A 15,769-nucleotide genomic window follows, 5' to 3' on the forward strand; every position below is an offset into this window, starting at 1 on the left:
TCCCCACAAAAAGGTTACTTTTTGTTGTACCGGTTGTACCGCGTAACTGTCTGCTTGAGACCTCAAAGAATCCAATGTAGGGTCTTCCATCTGTTTTCGTTTGAATTCCTCTGATCCCATTGGTACTAGTAGATCCTCTGGTTCAGTTTTTATCTCAGTTGTACTATCCGTTTCATCTGCAAGGGGTTGATGTTGCGTTACATGACCATCTGATTGCTCCTCAGAGTTATCTTCAGTTGGGACTTGCTCTATTGCTTTGCTTCGCGCACGTGTCACTGCTTGTATGGAAGCTGATTTTAAAGTGTGTTGGTGGTTAAGAAATGCTAGATCGTTTCCCAATAAAAAATCAGGTTTGCCTTCATGCACTAATAGATATTTTGCACCTTTCCAATTCTTGTAACTTAAGTGCACATACACGAGTGGTACGAAGCGCTCGATTACTTCTCCTGATCCATATGTTTTCACTGGACATCTCAGGTTATTCAAAATTAGTTCCGAATCTACAAACTGTTTGTTGATTGATGAGATATCTGCAGCGGTATCCCTAGAGGCGTTTATGGTTAAATCTCCTGTAGAAAAATGTAGGGTTACCGGTTCTGAAAAACTTTTCAGTGACCAATATAACTGTTCTTCCGGTAGGATGCTACTGGGATCTATAACTGAAAATTTCTCCCCTGAGGATGTCTGTTGGTTTACTGTTGTAGAGACTTGAGCTACTTGTAAGCCCATTATCCTTGGCACAATCCTTGGCTCTGTTGCTTGCATTTCACTGGTTTCAGAAAAATTTGGATTGACTCCTCCTTGTCTCTGGGGTGGTACATTACATAGTTGATTAATTACATGTGGTTCTGCTGGTAACTCTTCTGGTATTTCTAGAGATGTTGCACTGAGATAGTTGACCTTTGGGGTAGCTGATTTGAATTTCCGTTGGGTCGGTATGGGTGCCTTCTCGAATTTCCTTGGTGCTGGTAAGGGTGTCTGCTGAAATCTCCGTGGGGCAGGTAAGGGTGGTTTACCAACTTGCTTCCCGTCTTTGTTATCTGATCCCGACAGTCGTGGACAATCCCTTTTTAAATGGGTTCCTCCGCAATGGAAACAAGTCAAGGGTGGCCTCATCTGGCTAGTGCCCATGCTTCTGCGCTCTTCCGCTATTGACTGTCCTGGTTCTGGAACCACTGTTTTCTTGGCTTCATATTGGTTCTGCCTTCTAGGCACTTCTGGAATAGGCCTTACTCTGGTGGTAGGTTCACTTTGCTTGAAGGAAATAAATCCATCATCTTCCTGTTCACAAGTCAGGTTTCCACTATCCATGTTCCCTAAGGAACCTCTGGCCTGCTCTCTCTCAGCAGTTTTGCTCTGTAAAATCTGTAGTTTCAATTCATGGTATTTTTTTGCTTGGAGCTCACTGGTTGTGAGTGCTTTCACCCATTGTTTCTGGCTCTCCATGAAGTCTGCCATCATCAGGGTAAGCTGTTCTTGCAACCTGAAACTTATCTCCTTTGCATCTACTGGACTGCTGCTGGCCTCTGCTCCAGCTGTTCCCCTCTGCATGGTTATTTCTCCTGTTAGCAGGTCCTGCTGAGTTGGAACTTGTTCCGCCCCAGTGTACTGCTGTGCCCTTCTTGGCATTACTTTAGGTTTAACAACTTCTGGATTTGCTTCTATTAATCTTTGGGCATCTTCTTCATCCTCTGGGTTATCTACTTCCCAGTGTTCCATTGCTTCCAAAATCTCCTTATCCACTGATACTTCAGGCAGTGAAAACCGACTGCTAAAAGCCATTTTTCCTTTTTTTTTTTTTTCTTCTCTCCCTCCCTGCAGCCTTGGCCGAAGCACGGGAGGAGCAATAAAACAATTAAACTGTCAGCTTTGACTAATCCTACTTTCCCTTCAGGAAATCCTTTTGGCTCTGGCTTGGGGTAAGAAATTTTCCTTTTTAAACTTTATTTAATTACTTTTAAATTACCTTTATTATCCTGGCTGCTCCTTATAGACTCCTGCTACACTCAAAATAATTTTGCCACTCTGTCACCTGAGTGAAACGAGCTGGCACTTTTTAAACAGCACAATGCTTGTTCCCTTAGAACTCTTAAGCCACTGGCAGAATCTCTCCTTGCATTACTTTAGCCTGAGCTTTCTGCATAGGAGTCTTCTCCAGTCACAATAATTTACAACCTTCCCTGCTTTGCTCTGAAGCTCACGCCAGAGAAGTTTCTCTTGTCCTTTATTTAGCAGTGTGTATCTGCTTGCTCACACATCTGCCTTCATAAAACAATTACCAGCGCTAATTCAGCCCTTGAGCAAAGCGCAACCCAAGCTGCAAATATTTAAGCTGCCAGCATGGCATAAACACAGCACATGGATTTGTATCCAAACACAGCCACCATGGCTTGTAAATCAAATCCCATCTGCCACTATACTGTAAACACGGCACGTGAGACTCAGATGCCCGTACGGGCCACCATGTGGTAAAAGCGTTCCTTAGAACTGCCTTTACACGAGACAGAGAGGGATTCAGAATGATCAGTCCCTATTGCCAGCAAAATCGGGTCCTGTAATTTTGCTCTAGGCGACTTCTCACTCCTTCACCCAAGTCTGTCTCGATTTTAAATAAACAATCTGGAAGGTCTGCTCTTCCTCTTTTATTACTTTAGGACCCTCATTTGGTAGTGTAAATGTGGCCAGATCAAATAATATATTTTTAACGTAGCCAATTTTACCATAGTAGCTGTGGTCTAAACAAGGAGACAGCTTACAGACAATTTGTCTTTTTATATTTTATTACAAAAGATATCATTTCAACAAGCTTATTTTAACGTTATTCAGTATTTCCAAAATAACCCCCAGCCTTAGCCACCAGTTATTTCCTCTATAAAGTGAAAACAGTAAACAGTCTAGCTATATCTTAAATAAGCATCCTTACGCAATCTCAAAATAAAGTCCTGTCGGCTGCATTTCTCTCGGTGTCGTCTCTCTCCCTTCCATCTCTTCTCCGTCCTTCTCCTCCCCTCTCTCTTCGCCCATCCTTCTTAAATTAAGAAGTTATGTCCTTGTCCATCGGAGTTGAGATAAGATAAGGGTCAGCTTGCTCTTCTTAACTTTTTTTTCTTTAGCCGGAGAAGAACTGACCTTGTACATTTACTCTCTAATTAGCACCTGGACACAAGCAGATTTCTAGCTTTTTCGTTGCAGCTCTGAAATAAATCCTATGAAATACAACTCTATTCTATTTTCATAATCAAATTCATGACATCATGAACACGGGAGAAGGGCAACAAGGGTACTCGTTCCTTGACTTCTGAAGGGCCAGAGATCCCCCAGCCCAGGCTAAGACACAATGGTTGGCCATTTGCATTCTTTAAGTCTATCAAGGTAGGTTAAAATTTTTTAAAAGAGATGAGGTCGTTTTACATGACCAGAAGCCCCAGCAGTGAACTTTTGATACTATTAACCAATAACCACTAATGCCACATAAGATCAAGAAAGGCCTGTTATTTGACAAGATATCCCATCCTAAAATTAAAATATTCAAAAATTTGGATATTTCTACTTACCCATGATTTAAAAGAGGGTGGTCAGGTCATGGATGATAGACAGGAATCACTTGTTGATATTTTCCCAGTCTGGCCTTGCCATTAGGCAGAGTACAGAACTTTCTCAGGCTGGAGGTGCTAGAAGTCTGCCCCAGACCTTTGCTTCTCTTGAGAGATAAAGCTGCATACTGACCACAGTTTACCCAGCCCTCCTTATATTCGCCTGCTTGTCCTCAGAGATGTGGCAGAGAATGAGAGCCCGTTGCCACTGGTGAATAAAGGCTCACCTGCCAGTCTAGCCAGTGTTTGTACATAGAAAGAAGGAACCATGCTAGTTTAGCTTTGCCTCACACAGGAAAATATTTTGGGATCTCCCTGATGTCTTGAAGAACAACTCAGTTGTGTGCTGAGTTGTTATGGTGTGTGCACGTGTGCGCGCGCACACATGCAATCTGTGTGCAGAAACAGGAGATTGGTTGTGATACTTGACCAAGCCTAGTTGTTCATCAAAGCTTTGGGGCCCTACTGATCTTAACTTGACTAGATTGTCTACCACTGTTTTAGCAGAAATAATGCACACACAGTTTTATACTTCTAAAAAAAATTGTTTTAATTGATCTACAGTCTTATATTGTCTGAAGGGGACGTGGTGGCGCTGCGGGCTAAACCGCAGAAGCCTGTGCTGCAGGGTCAGAAGACCAAGCAGTCGTAAGATCGAATCCACGCGACGGAGTGAGGTCCCGTCGCTTGTCCCAGCTCCCGCCAACCTAGCAGTTCGAAAGCATGCAAATGAGAGTAGATAAATAGGGACCACCTCAGTGGGAAGGTAACAGCGTTCCGTGTCTAAGTCGCACTGGCCATGTGACCATGGAAAGATTGTCTTCGGACAAAACACTGGCTCTATGGCTTGGAAACGGGGATGAGCACTGCCCTCTAGAGTCGAACATGACTGGACAAAAATTGTCAAGGGGAACCTTTACCTTTACCTTATATTGTCTTAAGATGTTTGCTAGTATTTTATTCTTCGTATCTCCTCATGAGATCTTTGGATTAAGGGTGAGATAGTAATACAGTATAATGCAAAATAAGTAAGCAAATGCAAACATTGTATTTTCTTCAGAGTGGCAAAAGTTGTTGCCCCTAAGAAGATAAAGTTAAATGCAGCTGAAGCAGAACTGAAAGTTGCTATGGATGGTCTGAGAAAGAAACAAGCGGCCTTAAAGGAAGTTCAGGACAAGCTAGCTAAACTGCAACAGACGCTAGAACAAAAGAAGCAGGAAAAAGCAGACCTAGAGAACCAGGTATGTAACATTTCCAAAGAGCTGGCCTCTGTGCTTTTGTGTCATCATTTGGTTTGTCTTCTGAAAAGATTCTCATGGCGTTGCAGGAAAATAATGGATCAAAATGGGTACAAAGAGGAGTGTTTTGTTGAGAGAGAGAGAAAAAAAATCATTTCAAAATAATGTGTGCTATTTCCTGCATGAAACAGAGTTATGCATGAATGTATGTAAAGCTGATCAGGAATAAGCTGATCAATCCATCCATAGCTAGCTTGTTCATTCCAGGTTTGCTTGGATCAGTCGTTCCCAACCTTGAGTCCTCCGGAGATGTTCTTTAACTAAAACTACCAGAAGCGTTCACCACTAGCTGCGCTGGCCAGGATTTCTGGGAGTTTCAGTCCAAAAACACCCAGGTTACCCAAGGTTAGGAACTGTTGGCTTGGATAGTATTCTAGAAATGAACTGCTTGAAGTATACTTACTTTCATGCCATGGGACACGTGGATCTTTTTATTAGCTGATGCAAACCTCAGTTCTGTGTGGTAAACTATGGATATGAAAACATAGATGTGAGACTGTTTTTTTCCCTACCATCTCCTGTTGTGCTGGGATCTCCCATGTGCTATAGCCAGAGGGCTCAGTTGCTTTATTTATTTCTTTATTTTGCATTAAGACTTACGAAATACTCCAACCCGAATGGCCGGACAAGCTGTAGATACTTTTGAGATTGTAGTTTTAAACAGTAATTGCCCTCCTCTGGTTGTGACTTTACCCAGATTCAAAAGGAATGAGACGCTTGGCTTCTGCCTCAGCCTCTCAATTTTTTTCCTGCTGAATTGGGAAAGGCTGGGGAAGGAACAAAGGAAAAGGTGAAGGGTGAAATGTTTGAAAATGTGCCTTGGCTCCTTCCTGTGTTGCTATTCCTCTCACCTTCCTTGGTATGTAGATAAAATGTTTGTGGGTCAGTTCACACTCAGCTGTTGGTTTCTGTGCGGGCTGCAAGGCTTTGAGATTTTTTCCCCCTGTCTCTAACTTTAGAAGGCTGGCCAGATAGCTCAGTGGTTTAGGTATCAGGCTGTGGAGCCAGAGGTTAGGAGTTCAATTCCCCTCAGTGCCTTCTGTGAGTAGAGCCAGCTTGTGTGGCCTTGGGCAAGCTGCACTGTCCCCCAGAAGAAGGGAATGGTAAAACAATTCTGAGTACCTGGAAAGCCCTGAAAAGGGCCGTTGGAAGCCAGTATTTACTTGATGGCACATGATCAACAAACGCCCTGGATCCATCCCAGTTGGGCTTCAGGCCGTGCCACGGTACGGAAACGGCAGTGGTTGCCCTGTTTGATGACCTTTTGAGGGAGGCCGACAGGGGCAAAATGTCTCTGTTGGTCCTCCTTTATATCTCAGCCACCTTTGATACCTTCAAGCACGACATCCTCCTGGGGAAGCTCTCTGAGCTGGGAATCAGTGGTCTGGCGCTAGCCTGGCTCCGATCCTTCTTGGAGGACTGTCCCCAGAGAGTACAGCTTGGGGAGAGTGTATCAGCTCCATGGAATCTTAAGGGCTCGATTACCTCCCCAATTCTGTTTAATATCTACGTGAGGCCGCTGGGTCAGGTCATCAGGCAGTGTGGGGCTTCGTGTCATTAGTACGCTGATGACACCCAGCTCTACATCTCCTTTTCTCCAACAGCAGTGGATGCTGTTTCGTCTCTTCAGTGCTGTCTGGAGGCCGTATTGAAATGGATGCAGGTGAATGGTCTGAGGCTGAACCTGGACAGGATGGAGGTCCTGAGGGTGGGTGGCCCCTCCATCGGTGGTTTGGGAAACTCCCTCTCTTTTGGGGGTGGCTCTTACAACAAAGAATTCAGTTCACAGTCTGTGGGTCCATCTTGACCCGGTGCTTACCATGGAAACCCAGATAGCGTCAGTGGTCCGTACCGCCTATTTCCATCTTTGGCGGATTGCCCAGCTGCGTCCCTATCTTGATGTTGGGGTGCTCACTACTCTGGTCCATGCGCTTGTAGTCTTGAGCTTAGACTACTGTGATGTGCTCTACGTGGGTCTACCTTTGAGATTGATGTGGAAGCTTCAAATAGTGCAGAACATGGAGGCTAGACTTCTTACTGGGGTGAGAAAACATCAACATATCTCCCCTACTCTGGCCGCCCTGTATTGACTGCCCATTTGTTTCTGCATTTATTTCAAAGTACTAATGATGACATAGAAAGCCCTAAACGGTTTAGGACCTCAATATCTGGCCGAAATCCTCCTCCCACCTAGATCTACCCAAATCGCTTTAGTCAAGATAGGCGGCTGAGAGGCCTAACGCCGAGGGAGGCCCGAAGAGAAAGAACAAGAAAGCAGGTCTTCTCAAAAGTGGCCCCTCACATCTGGAACAATCTCCCCCCAGAAATTTGTCTGTCTCACTCGCTGGGTGTTTTTAAGAGCCAACTCAAGACCTGGCTCTTTGGGCAGACCTTCCCTCCTGTCAATACCTAATTTATTTGTTATCTTCAATTGTATTAACATTGTTTTGTTTTATTTTATTATTCTTGAGTGTTGTCAGCTGTCCAGAGTAGACTTCGGTCTAGATGGGCGGGATATTAAATAAATAAATAAATAAATAAATAAATAAATAAATAAATAAATAAATAAATAAATAAATAAATAAATAAATAAATATTAATTTTAGTAGATTGTTTTTTGAAAAAACATGCTGGACAGAAAGCTCAGCATAGAGGCCTCTGTTTGCTGCCCATATCCTTGTGAAAATGACCTTCCTATATCGGCATTGTGATCTGATGAGATATGCACTGCTTCTTCAGATGCTGCTTTTCCCAGTACTGTATATAAATCCATTATCAATTCCACTTTTCCAACCCAGGGCAATAATTTATTTGAAGGAAAAGAAGAATGGAAATGCCATAGACCATGCTGTTAGTCCGCCATGATCATCTGTCATGCTCAGTTTCTCCCTCCCTTCCCCTCCCCCTTGGAGGCTTAACGATGTCAAATCCAAAGGCCATTTGTTTAGTTGAAAAAGAATCATACTGTCCACCAAAATCGATGCAGTTGTAGTCCTTCTCAGAAGCATTAAAAGGAGAGAAGGTAACAATTGGAAGTTGCAGCGGCTGCGATGGCTTTACCTAAAGTTTATATTTTGACTTTCAGGTTGATCTGTGCAGCAAAAAGTTGGACCGAGCAGAGAAATTACTCGGTGGCCTTGGAGGCGAGAAAACCCGCTGGAGCCAGACGGCATTGGAGCTCGGGAAGCAGTATGTCAACCTGACAGGCGATATCCTCATTTCGTCAGGCATTGTAGCTTATTTGGGAGCTTTTACATCCAGCTACCGCCAGGTAAGGAATCAAGGAGTGACATTTCTGTAATTTAAATGCTTCTGCAGCAAATAAACAATTGTTTTCCCCAGCTACCCATAGGCGCACATCTTTAGCTGTATTTGGAACACAGAAGGCAGGAAAGGGGGGGGGACTCATGGTGCATGTTAAACACATGAAGATGCCTTATTAGAGATGGACACAAATGTTTAAAAAGCGAATCACCAAATTCATTTTTAAAAATTCACAAATTCATTGATTCGTATTCATACGACACAATACCCCTTACAAATCAATGGCTCTTTAGAGAATTTTAGTTCATTGATTAATTGGGCTATAAAATGCTCCTCAAAGCACCTAAGGACTCCAAAATTGCAGGGCAGCTTCCCCTGACTCTCCTCTACAATCCGTTCCAGGTTTGGCGAAGATTGGGTATTGATTGTCTGGTTTATACTCTCACAAAAACGGCTCCCCAGGAAAGTTCCCCCCCCCAGGCACCTAGAGATGCCAAAATCACAGAGAAGCTTCCCCTGACTCTTCTCTGCGATAGCTCCCAGTTTGGTAAAGACTGCATTTCCCCAAGCCAGCTTCTAAAGGGCACTTTCCTGGTGGGACCCACTTTGTGGGCATAGAACTTGGATGTTTGAAACCCCATCTTCACCAAACTTGGAGGGATAGTAGAGGTGAGCAGGGGGAGGTTCCTCTGTCAGTTTAGTGTCTCTAGGTGCTTGGGGGGAACTTTCCAGGGCAGCCATTTTTGCGAGTGTATAACCCAGACACCCCAAAACCCAATATTCGCCAAACTTGGACGGATTGCTGAGCAGTGTCAGGGGAAGCTGCCCTGCAATTTTGGATATATAGCCCCGGATGTCTGAAACCTAAACTTCATCAAATGTGCAGGGCTTAGAGGGGACAGTCAGGGAAAGCTTCTCTGTGTATTTAGTGGATCTAAGTGTTTGGGGGGGGCATAGAATTTTATAGTCAAAATCAAATTGACAAACTGATTTGTTGATTCATCAGGAAAAAAATTGTAGATTCATAATTCATGATTGGTTGACCTTGACAAATGGATCAAAACAAATCACAATTTTTCTGATTCATGGCCATCCCTGTGCCTTATACCCTAAATGAGTTAAGAGATAGCTTATGACTTGAAGAGGAAAATCCTTAACTAATGAAAATGTCTGTGTGCCATGGCAGGAGCTTCTTTTGCCTCCGAGAGTATTCAGCGTAGCTTCCTTTGTTTGATGGTTGGGTTTTAGGACTTCAGTCTGGGGTTCCTTTCAAGTCTGATTTCACAAGCCAAGAAAATTATCTCAGTCACTTTTGTGCTCTCAGCTCTAATTGCTGGATTGCAACTCCCCTCAGTCTAAGTCAGTGAGATGATGGGACATGGACATCTGGATGGCCTAATATTATCTTTTCTGTCCATGCTTACAAACACACTTATTCTCCCCCCACCCCGGTGTCTGTAACTATTTCTTTGGAAACAACAAGACTCTTAATTATTTTCATTGATTTTTGCCGTGAATTAGCAACAACTCGTTTTCGCTGCGTCAAGACTAATATGCCTGAATAATTGATGTTCAATCATTTTCCTTAATCAGGCCAATGGAGCCATTTCTGTTAAGGGGGCTGAGCCAGTGGGTTCAACAAATGCTGTAGTTATAATAATTACAAAAATATTTGAAAAGGACAGGCCTACATTTTGATTTCCTTTGTAGAATGTAGCCCTTGGTTTTTTTTTTCCTCTCCACCCATAAAGATGTTCTTTTCTGTTGATTTATTAGCAAGCAATGAGAACTTTCCCGAGAGAAAAATATAAAATGTAAATTCTTGGCACAAAAAAAGATCTCTTTTTTTGACTGATGTTATGTTTAATTAAAATAGCTCAAATTTATTCTAATTCTCTATATCTAACTTGAATTTATTAACAAAGGACATGCAGTTATCCTTATATCTAGATATTGAGGGAGATAAATCCAGAACTGTTTTGCTAAAGCAATTTTCTTGGGGGTACTACAGTTCTGTTGTTGTTGTTATTATTTTTGTTGTTCAGTTGCTTCGGACGAATAGCATTCCTAATAGGTTTTCAAGGTATGTCAGAAGTTCAGAAAGTCATTTACCATGAACACCATGGGTCATTTTCCATGGCCAGTGAGGGATCAGAGCTAAGGTCTTCTGAGTCTTAATCTGACATTCTATCTACTACACCTCTCTGGCTTGTGTTGAAATCCTAAGAGATATTAAACATGACCCCTTTGTTTTGCTCAAAACACAGACCGTCTTCTCTGTACAACGGCTTGCCTTTTTGGAAAATAGAAAGGTGTTGTCATGTGTGCTGTTGCATGAATGTATTACTTGTGGCCATCGCGTGACAAGACAAATGCACAACAGAAATTGATTGTAAAATACAGAAAAATTGTACCGTTGTTAACAGATACAATATTAATGAACGAATGGTTAATTGGTTATTTAAATGAACAGAACAGACAGTGCTTTATTGCTTAAAACCATAGGTTATTTTCTGTACCAGACTATTGGACAAAATGGACAGACATTGAGGCAGATGTCCGGTACAAGGCCTCCCCATCACCGTCTTTGCCCCTTGGCTTGAAAACCTGCCCGGCTTTGGGGGGGGGGGGAAGGTTCCAGCCTTCCAGAGCACATTTTGAGAGTGCACAGAGACTTCAGGAGGGATCGTCCCCTTCTGATTCTGCTAATACAGCAGTTCTGTGACTGGCACAGTTCTGCTGGATCTTGGCCTCTGTTGCCCATTAGCGAAAAAATTAATGACACTTTCGTCTTCAGAACTGTTTTCTCTTATGCAAGTATATTTAAAATTCATTGTGGGTTTAGAGGGATTTCTGTCCTCTTTTCCCCATTCATGATCATTAGTCCTATAGGTCAGTGGTCCCCAACCTTGTGCCTCCAGAAGTTCTTGGACTTCATCTCCCAGAAATCCTGGCCAGCAGAGGTGGTGGTGAAGGCTTCTGGGAGTTGTAGGTTGGGGAGCACTGATGTAGTTGACAGAAACACATAGAACTAATTAGTTAAGAAATTATTTAGGTTTATGACAGCCCTAGTTTGAAATAATTCCTGGGGCTCTGTGTGGGAGGCATAATAGCTCTCAGCTTCTACTGCAAGGCAGAGGATTAAAAATGGTAAGCCATAACATGGATTTGCCTTGTCAGCTTTGTATCGAGGGTGAGAAGCCTTGGGAAGACACTGAACTTCAGTGTTTTGCTTTTGGTGGCACCACAAAGCTTACCTAGGAGTGGCTGATAGTAATATTGGCTAACATTAGCCTTCTTTCCGTTCAGAATCAAGCACGGGACTGGATCTTGACACTGAAAGCAAGAGGCATCCCCTGCTCGGATGATTTTTCTCTGACTACTACTTTAGGAGAACCAGTGAAAATCAGAGCCTGGAACATTTCTGGTTTACCTTCTGATTCATTTTCCATTGATAATGGCATCATTATCTCGTAAGTAGCCAATATTTTAGACTGGGGGGGGAGGATTTTGATAAACATTTTAGACTGGGGCTGGATTTTGCAAGTGGGGGGCATTGCATCATCTGGAGATGGCACCCTACATCTGGAACAGCTGGATTCACTGTGATGGAAGAAAAACCACTGCTTCCCCCCCCCCCCCCACTAAAGCAAGATGGATGAGCTTGCTTTTAAAGTGGATTGCACTTTTGGAAACCTCAAGGAAGTGCAGATCTTACAGGAAGCACACCTTGTACGTGCCTTATTTACCTGAATTCAACTACTTTGAATTCAGTGAAGAAAACTTATCTGATTCCTACACTGTATGCAAAACTCATTCGCTACGTTTCTCTCTCTCTGTCTCTCTCTCTAGCAATGCAAGAAGATGGCCTCTGATGATAGATCCTCAAGGTCAAGCAAACAAATGGGTGAAGCACATGGAAAAGGCAAACAGCTTGCATGTCATCAAACTCAGTGACTCTGAATTTGTGCGAACGCTGGAGAATTGTGTTCAGTTTGGTACACCTGGTAAGTAACAACACCCTAAAGCATCAGCTGTGGTTTTTGAAGCAGTTTATCACATTCCATTTGTACCCACTGAAATGTCAATGGGTAGTAAAATTACTGGTACTCATGGTGCTCTTTAATTTTTTTGTCTGAGTCACTCATTCAAGCATTATATTATTTTTTCCTTGATTGGATCTGTCAAGAAAATAATGTTACTGAGCTTCTGATCAAATTGGCGGTTCCTACCCTGTGCATGTTTATCTTTGAAACATTAAGTTCAACTACTGACTCAGACTGCAGTCTCATACAGTGGGCAGAAATCCTGCTGAATGGAATGGAGCTTGATTTATCATTATATTTAAATTATTGATATGCCACCTTTCTCCCCATAGGGGACTCAAGGCAGCTCACAACAGATAAAATAACAAAATTAAAAACACTATGCAAATATTATGCTGGAAAAAAAACAAAGATACATTAAGATGAAAAAAATCAGGTATAAAAACAATTCAAAAACATTTAAAAACCTGCAGGTTAAAAACCAGGCCATGGAAGCTTACACCAAATAAAACGTAATGATGTGAAAGAACCATCTTTTTCTCAGCTTTGCTGCGACAGACTGTAGGCTAGCATGACTGTATGGACATTTCACAAGAGGCCTTCCTCATAATGTTCAAAATGTAGACAAAAGGCAATCTAATTTGAAAGAGTAAATAGTTACCTGCAGACAAAGATAACATGAAAATCAGCCGTCGTGTATGTCTGATTTTGGGCTCAATTGTTGCGGCATGCCGAAACAGACTAGCTTTTCTTCAGCTTTAGAAATGTGAACCGTTGAAGTCAGTCGGTGTCTCTGTTGATCTGTAGTTCCATCCAGAGATTCTGTTATCCAGTTTTAAGTCAACATGCAAGAAAAGGAATGTGCCACTGCACAAGCCCTTCCATTGTGTTATGTGTGGGAGATCTCCAAATAAGCAGGGGGGGCCGGAATGATGTCCCAGATAATGTATTCCTTGTCACACTGCATCTTTTCACACCTATGGAGAACAATCATGGAAGGTGCGGAACCCCCTCTTCATGCACTAGTCATGTTATGGCTGAAACTGTGGAGAGCCAAGTGGGTGGTGGGAAGAGGGGCGCCCGCCCCCAAGCCGCCCTCCTTGAGACGGTCTCAGATCATCCTGTCATTAGCAGGAAGGTCTGAGACAGAGCCTAGGCAGCTGAATGCCCTTCCATAAGGAGTATTATTAGAGTTCTTGATCACAGGGAAACCAGGAGCATGTCAAACGTGAGAGAGTCTTGCTGATTTCTCAGTGGGGCAGAGATCTAGAAAGCAAAGCTAATGTGCATCTCTGAAATCCCCACTGCCCATTTGGACCTCAGTTCTTTCATCCACAATGCCTGGCTTGGAACTACAGTGCCGGGGGGGAAAACACGTATTGAATGTCCAGTGACTCGTGCCATATCACATGACCTCCAGCCCTGTTGCAGTTTGAAATGGTGCCCAGTCTTTTGCCCACCCCTTCCACAACTCTGTTTCCCATCTTCCTCATTTTTCCTTGACCACCAACACATCTTCATTTTTTTCTCCTTTCCTCCTCCTCCACTTGTGTATGTGGATCTGCAATCCTTTCTTTTCTTTTTTTTTAAATCTGTGATTAAATTGCACATCCAAAGATGAACATACGTAAACTATACCTTTTAAAAAACATTTCAAACGGGGAGGCAAGCGCGGGGCCTGATTCTCCCATCATGTGACCTTTGACGTGCCCACGGTGGCAACGCGCATGCCCACTCATAACAGGTTATGACAAAGGCATTGAGCATGTCACATATTACAAGAGATCGTATGCCTTTTGGCAACTAATCCAGAATAAATACATTTTCTCCAGATGATTTCAAAGGTGCAGTTCCAGCTCCTGAATAGGGCTTAATTACCACACTGGAATCTGAGTCAGAGTACATTTATTGGGTTATCTGATAATCCTAAAACAACCATAACAAGGTGTAACAAAGTTACTTTGAAAAATTATGTGTAAGAAATAATTTAGATAAAATTTTCATTTAAGAGAAACATTTTCACAAAAATGCACAGATAAGGATCAATAAAAAGCAGAAACAAATGGGATTTTATAATACAGCTGATTATTTCTTATTAAGTGATTATACCCCCCCAAATTTTTTAGTATTGTTCACATTGTATTTTCCTTCAGTATCTTACAGAATTATGCAACTTTTAATTAAAACACATCCTTCCTTGATGAGTTTTATCTTCATGTATATATGTGATTAATTCTCTCAATTAAGCTCTATGCCACACTTTATAGCTCAATTCCTAAATTCTGTTACTTTGTCCTGATTTCCACTTGGTAGAAATTAGGCTTTTGGTTGTTAAAGACATATCTCCCCTTAGTTGTTGATTTGATTCAATCTTTAATGTTTACAAATTCTACTTTCAAATTTAATGAGATCAGTTATGCCATACATTCAGCTGATTTAAATGTATCTTCCTGAAAGAATTTATCTTTGAATTGTCTCAGCAAAAGTCTCTAAAACATGCTTTTCCAGCATTGACTATTCATCGGTTTTCCTTCCTTTTATTATACACATTTCCTATTCTTTCTATTGTTGAATAGTATGGTAGATTCTTCAAAATTCCTGCAGGCGCTAGGAGAGTTATAAAAATATTTTATTTTCCACTGACCTTTGAATAATTGGGTACCCAAGACTCATTATTCCCCCTTTAGTTTAATTTTTATTGCATGTATGTGTTTTTTGTTTCTAGAATTGTATTTCTCGCCCCCTCTTCTGTCTCCTCCCCAACCCTGCCTTTCCTGCGAATTGTGAAGTTCCACTGTTTATGGCATTAGAAAACCTCTTTTTTTGGCTCTGTCTTCAAGTGCTCTTGGAAAATGTTGGCGAAGAGCTGGACCCTATTCTTGAGCCGCTTCTGCTGAAGCAAACATTCAAGCAGGCTGGCAGTATCTGCATCCGCCTGGGAGATTCCACCATTGAATATGCCCCAGACTTCCGCTTTTATATTACGACCAAGCTGAGAAACCCACACTACCTGCCAGAAACATCTGTCAAAGTAAGCTGTTTGCATAGAAACAATGCACTCTCTGCTTTCTTCTTCTAAGCAGCACAAATGCTTTCCACTGCAGTCGTTGTCTTGGGCGCCTCTGTGGCTACTGCAGGCTGCTGCTTTTTCTTTTGTCTTTCACTTCAGTTTTGAAAAGTCTTTTTAGTTTTCCATCTTTTGCAATTGTCCTCCTGCAGTGTGAAGGAACGGTGTAAAAGAGAGATGGAAATCTAAATGACAAACAATGAGAATACTCAGCACACACTTCTAGAGTATAAGTGGGGAGCATATGGCCCTCCAGAAGTTGTTGAACTACAGCTCCCATGATCCTTCATTACTGGTTGTGCAGGGGGCTCCTGCTGAGACCTGGAGTCTAACAACCTCTTACAGGGATTATCGTTTATCTCATGGATGAGGAGCTGTTAGCCCTCTAGCATCAGGTAACAGAAGTTACACCCAGCATAGCGGATGGTACAGGATTATGGGAGCTGAAGTCCAGAACATCTGGAGGATCAGAGGTTCCCCACCCCTGGTTTATGTAGTCCG

At 42.4% G+C, this 15,769-nt stretch overlaps 1 protein-coding gene across 2 annotated transcripts in view; it reads left to right on the plus strand.

Moving 5' to 3' along the window:
* The window catches only part of DNAH7 (dynein axonemal heavy chain 7), a 191,915-nt gene that overhangs the window by 132,180 nt on the left and 43,966 nt on the right, over positions 1-15,769 (plus strand). For both annotated transcript variants that reach the window (XM_072979520.2, XM_072979522.2), the window contains exons 44-48: positions 4,654-4,834; positions 7,977-8,162; positions 11,465-11,628; positions 12,008-12,162; positions 15,042-15,232. In XM_072979520.2, the coding sequence (XP_072835621.2) occupies positions 4,654-4,834; positions 7,977-8,162; positions 11,465-11,628; positions 12,008-12,162; positions 15,042-15,232 (877 nt within the window). The remainder of the gene's footprint in view (positions 1-4,653; positions 4,835-7,976; positions 8,163-11,464; positions 11,629-12,007; positions 12,163-15,041; positions 15,233-15,769) is intronic.

Source organism: Pogona vitticeps, chromosome 1, assembly GCF_051106095.1.
Source record: "Pogona vitticeps strain Pit_001003342236 chromosome 1, PviZW2.1, whole genome shotgun sequence".
NCBI lineage: Eukaryota > Metazoa > Chordata > Lepidosauria > Squamata > Agamidae > Pogona > Pogona vitticeps.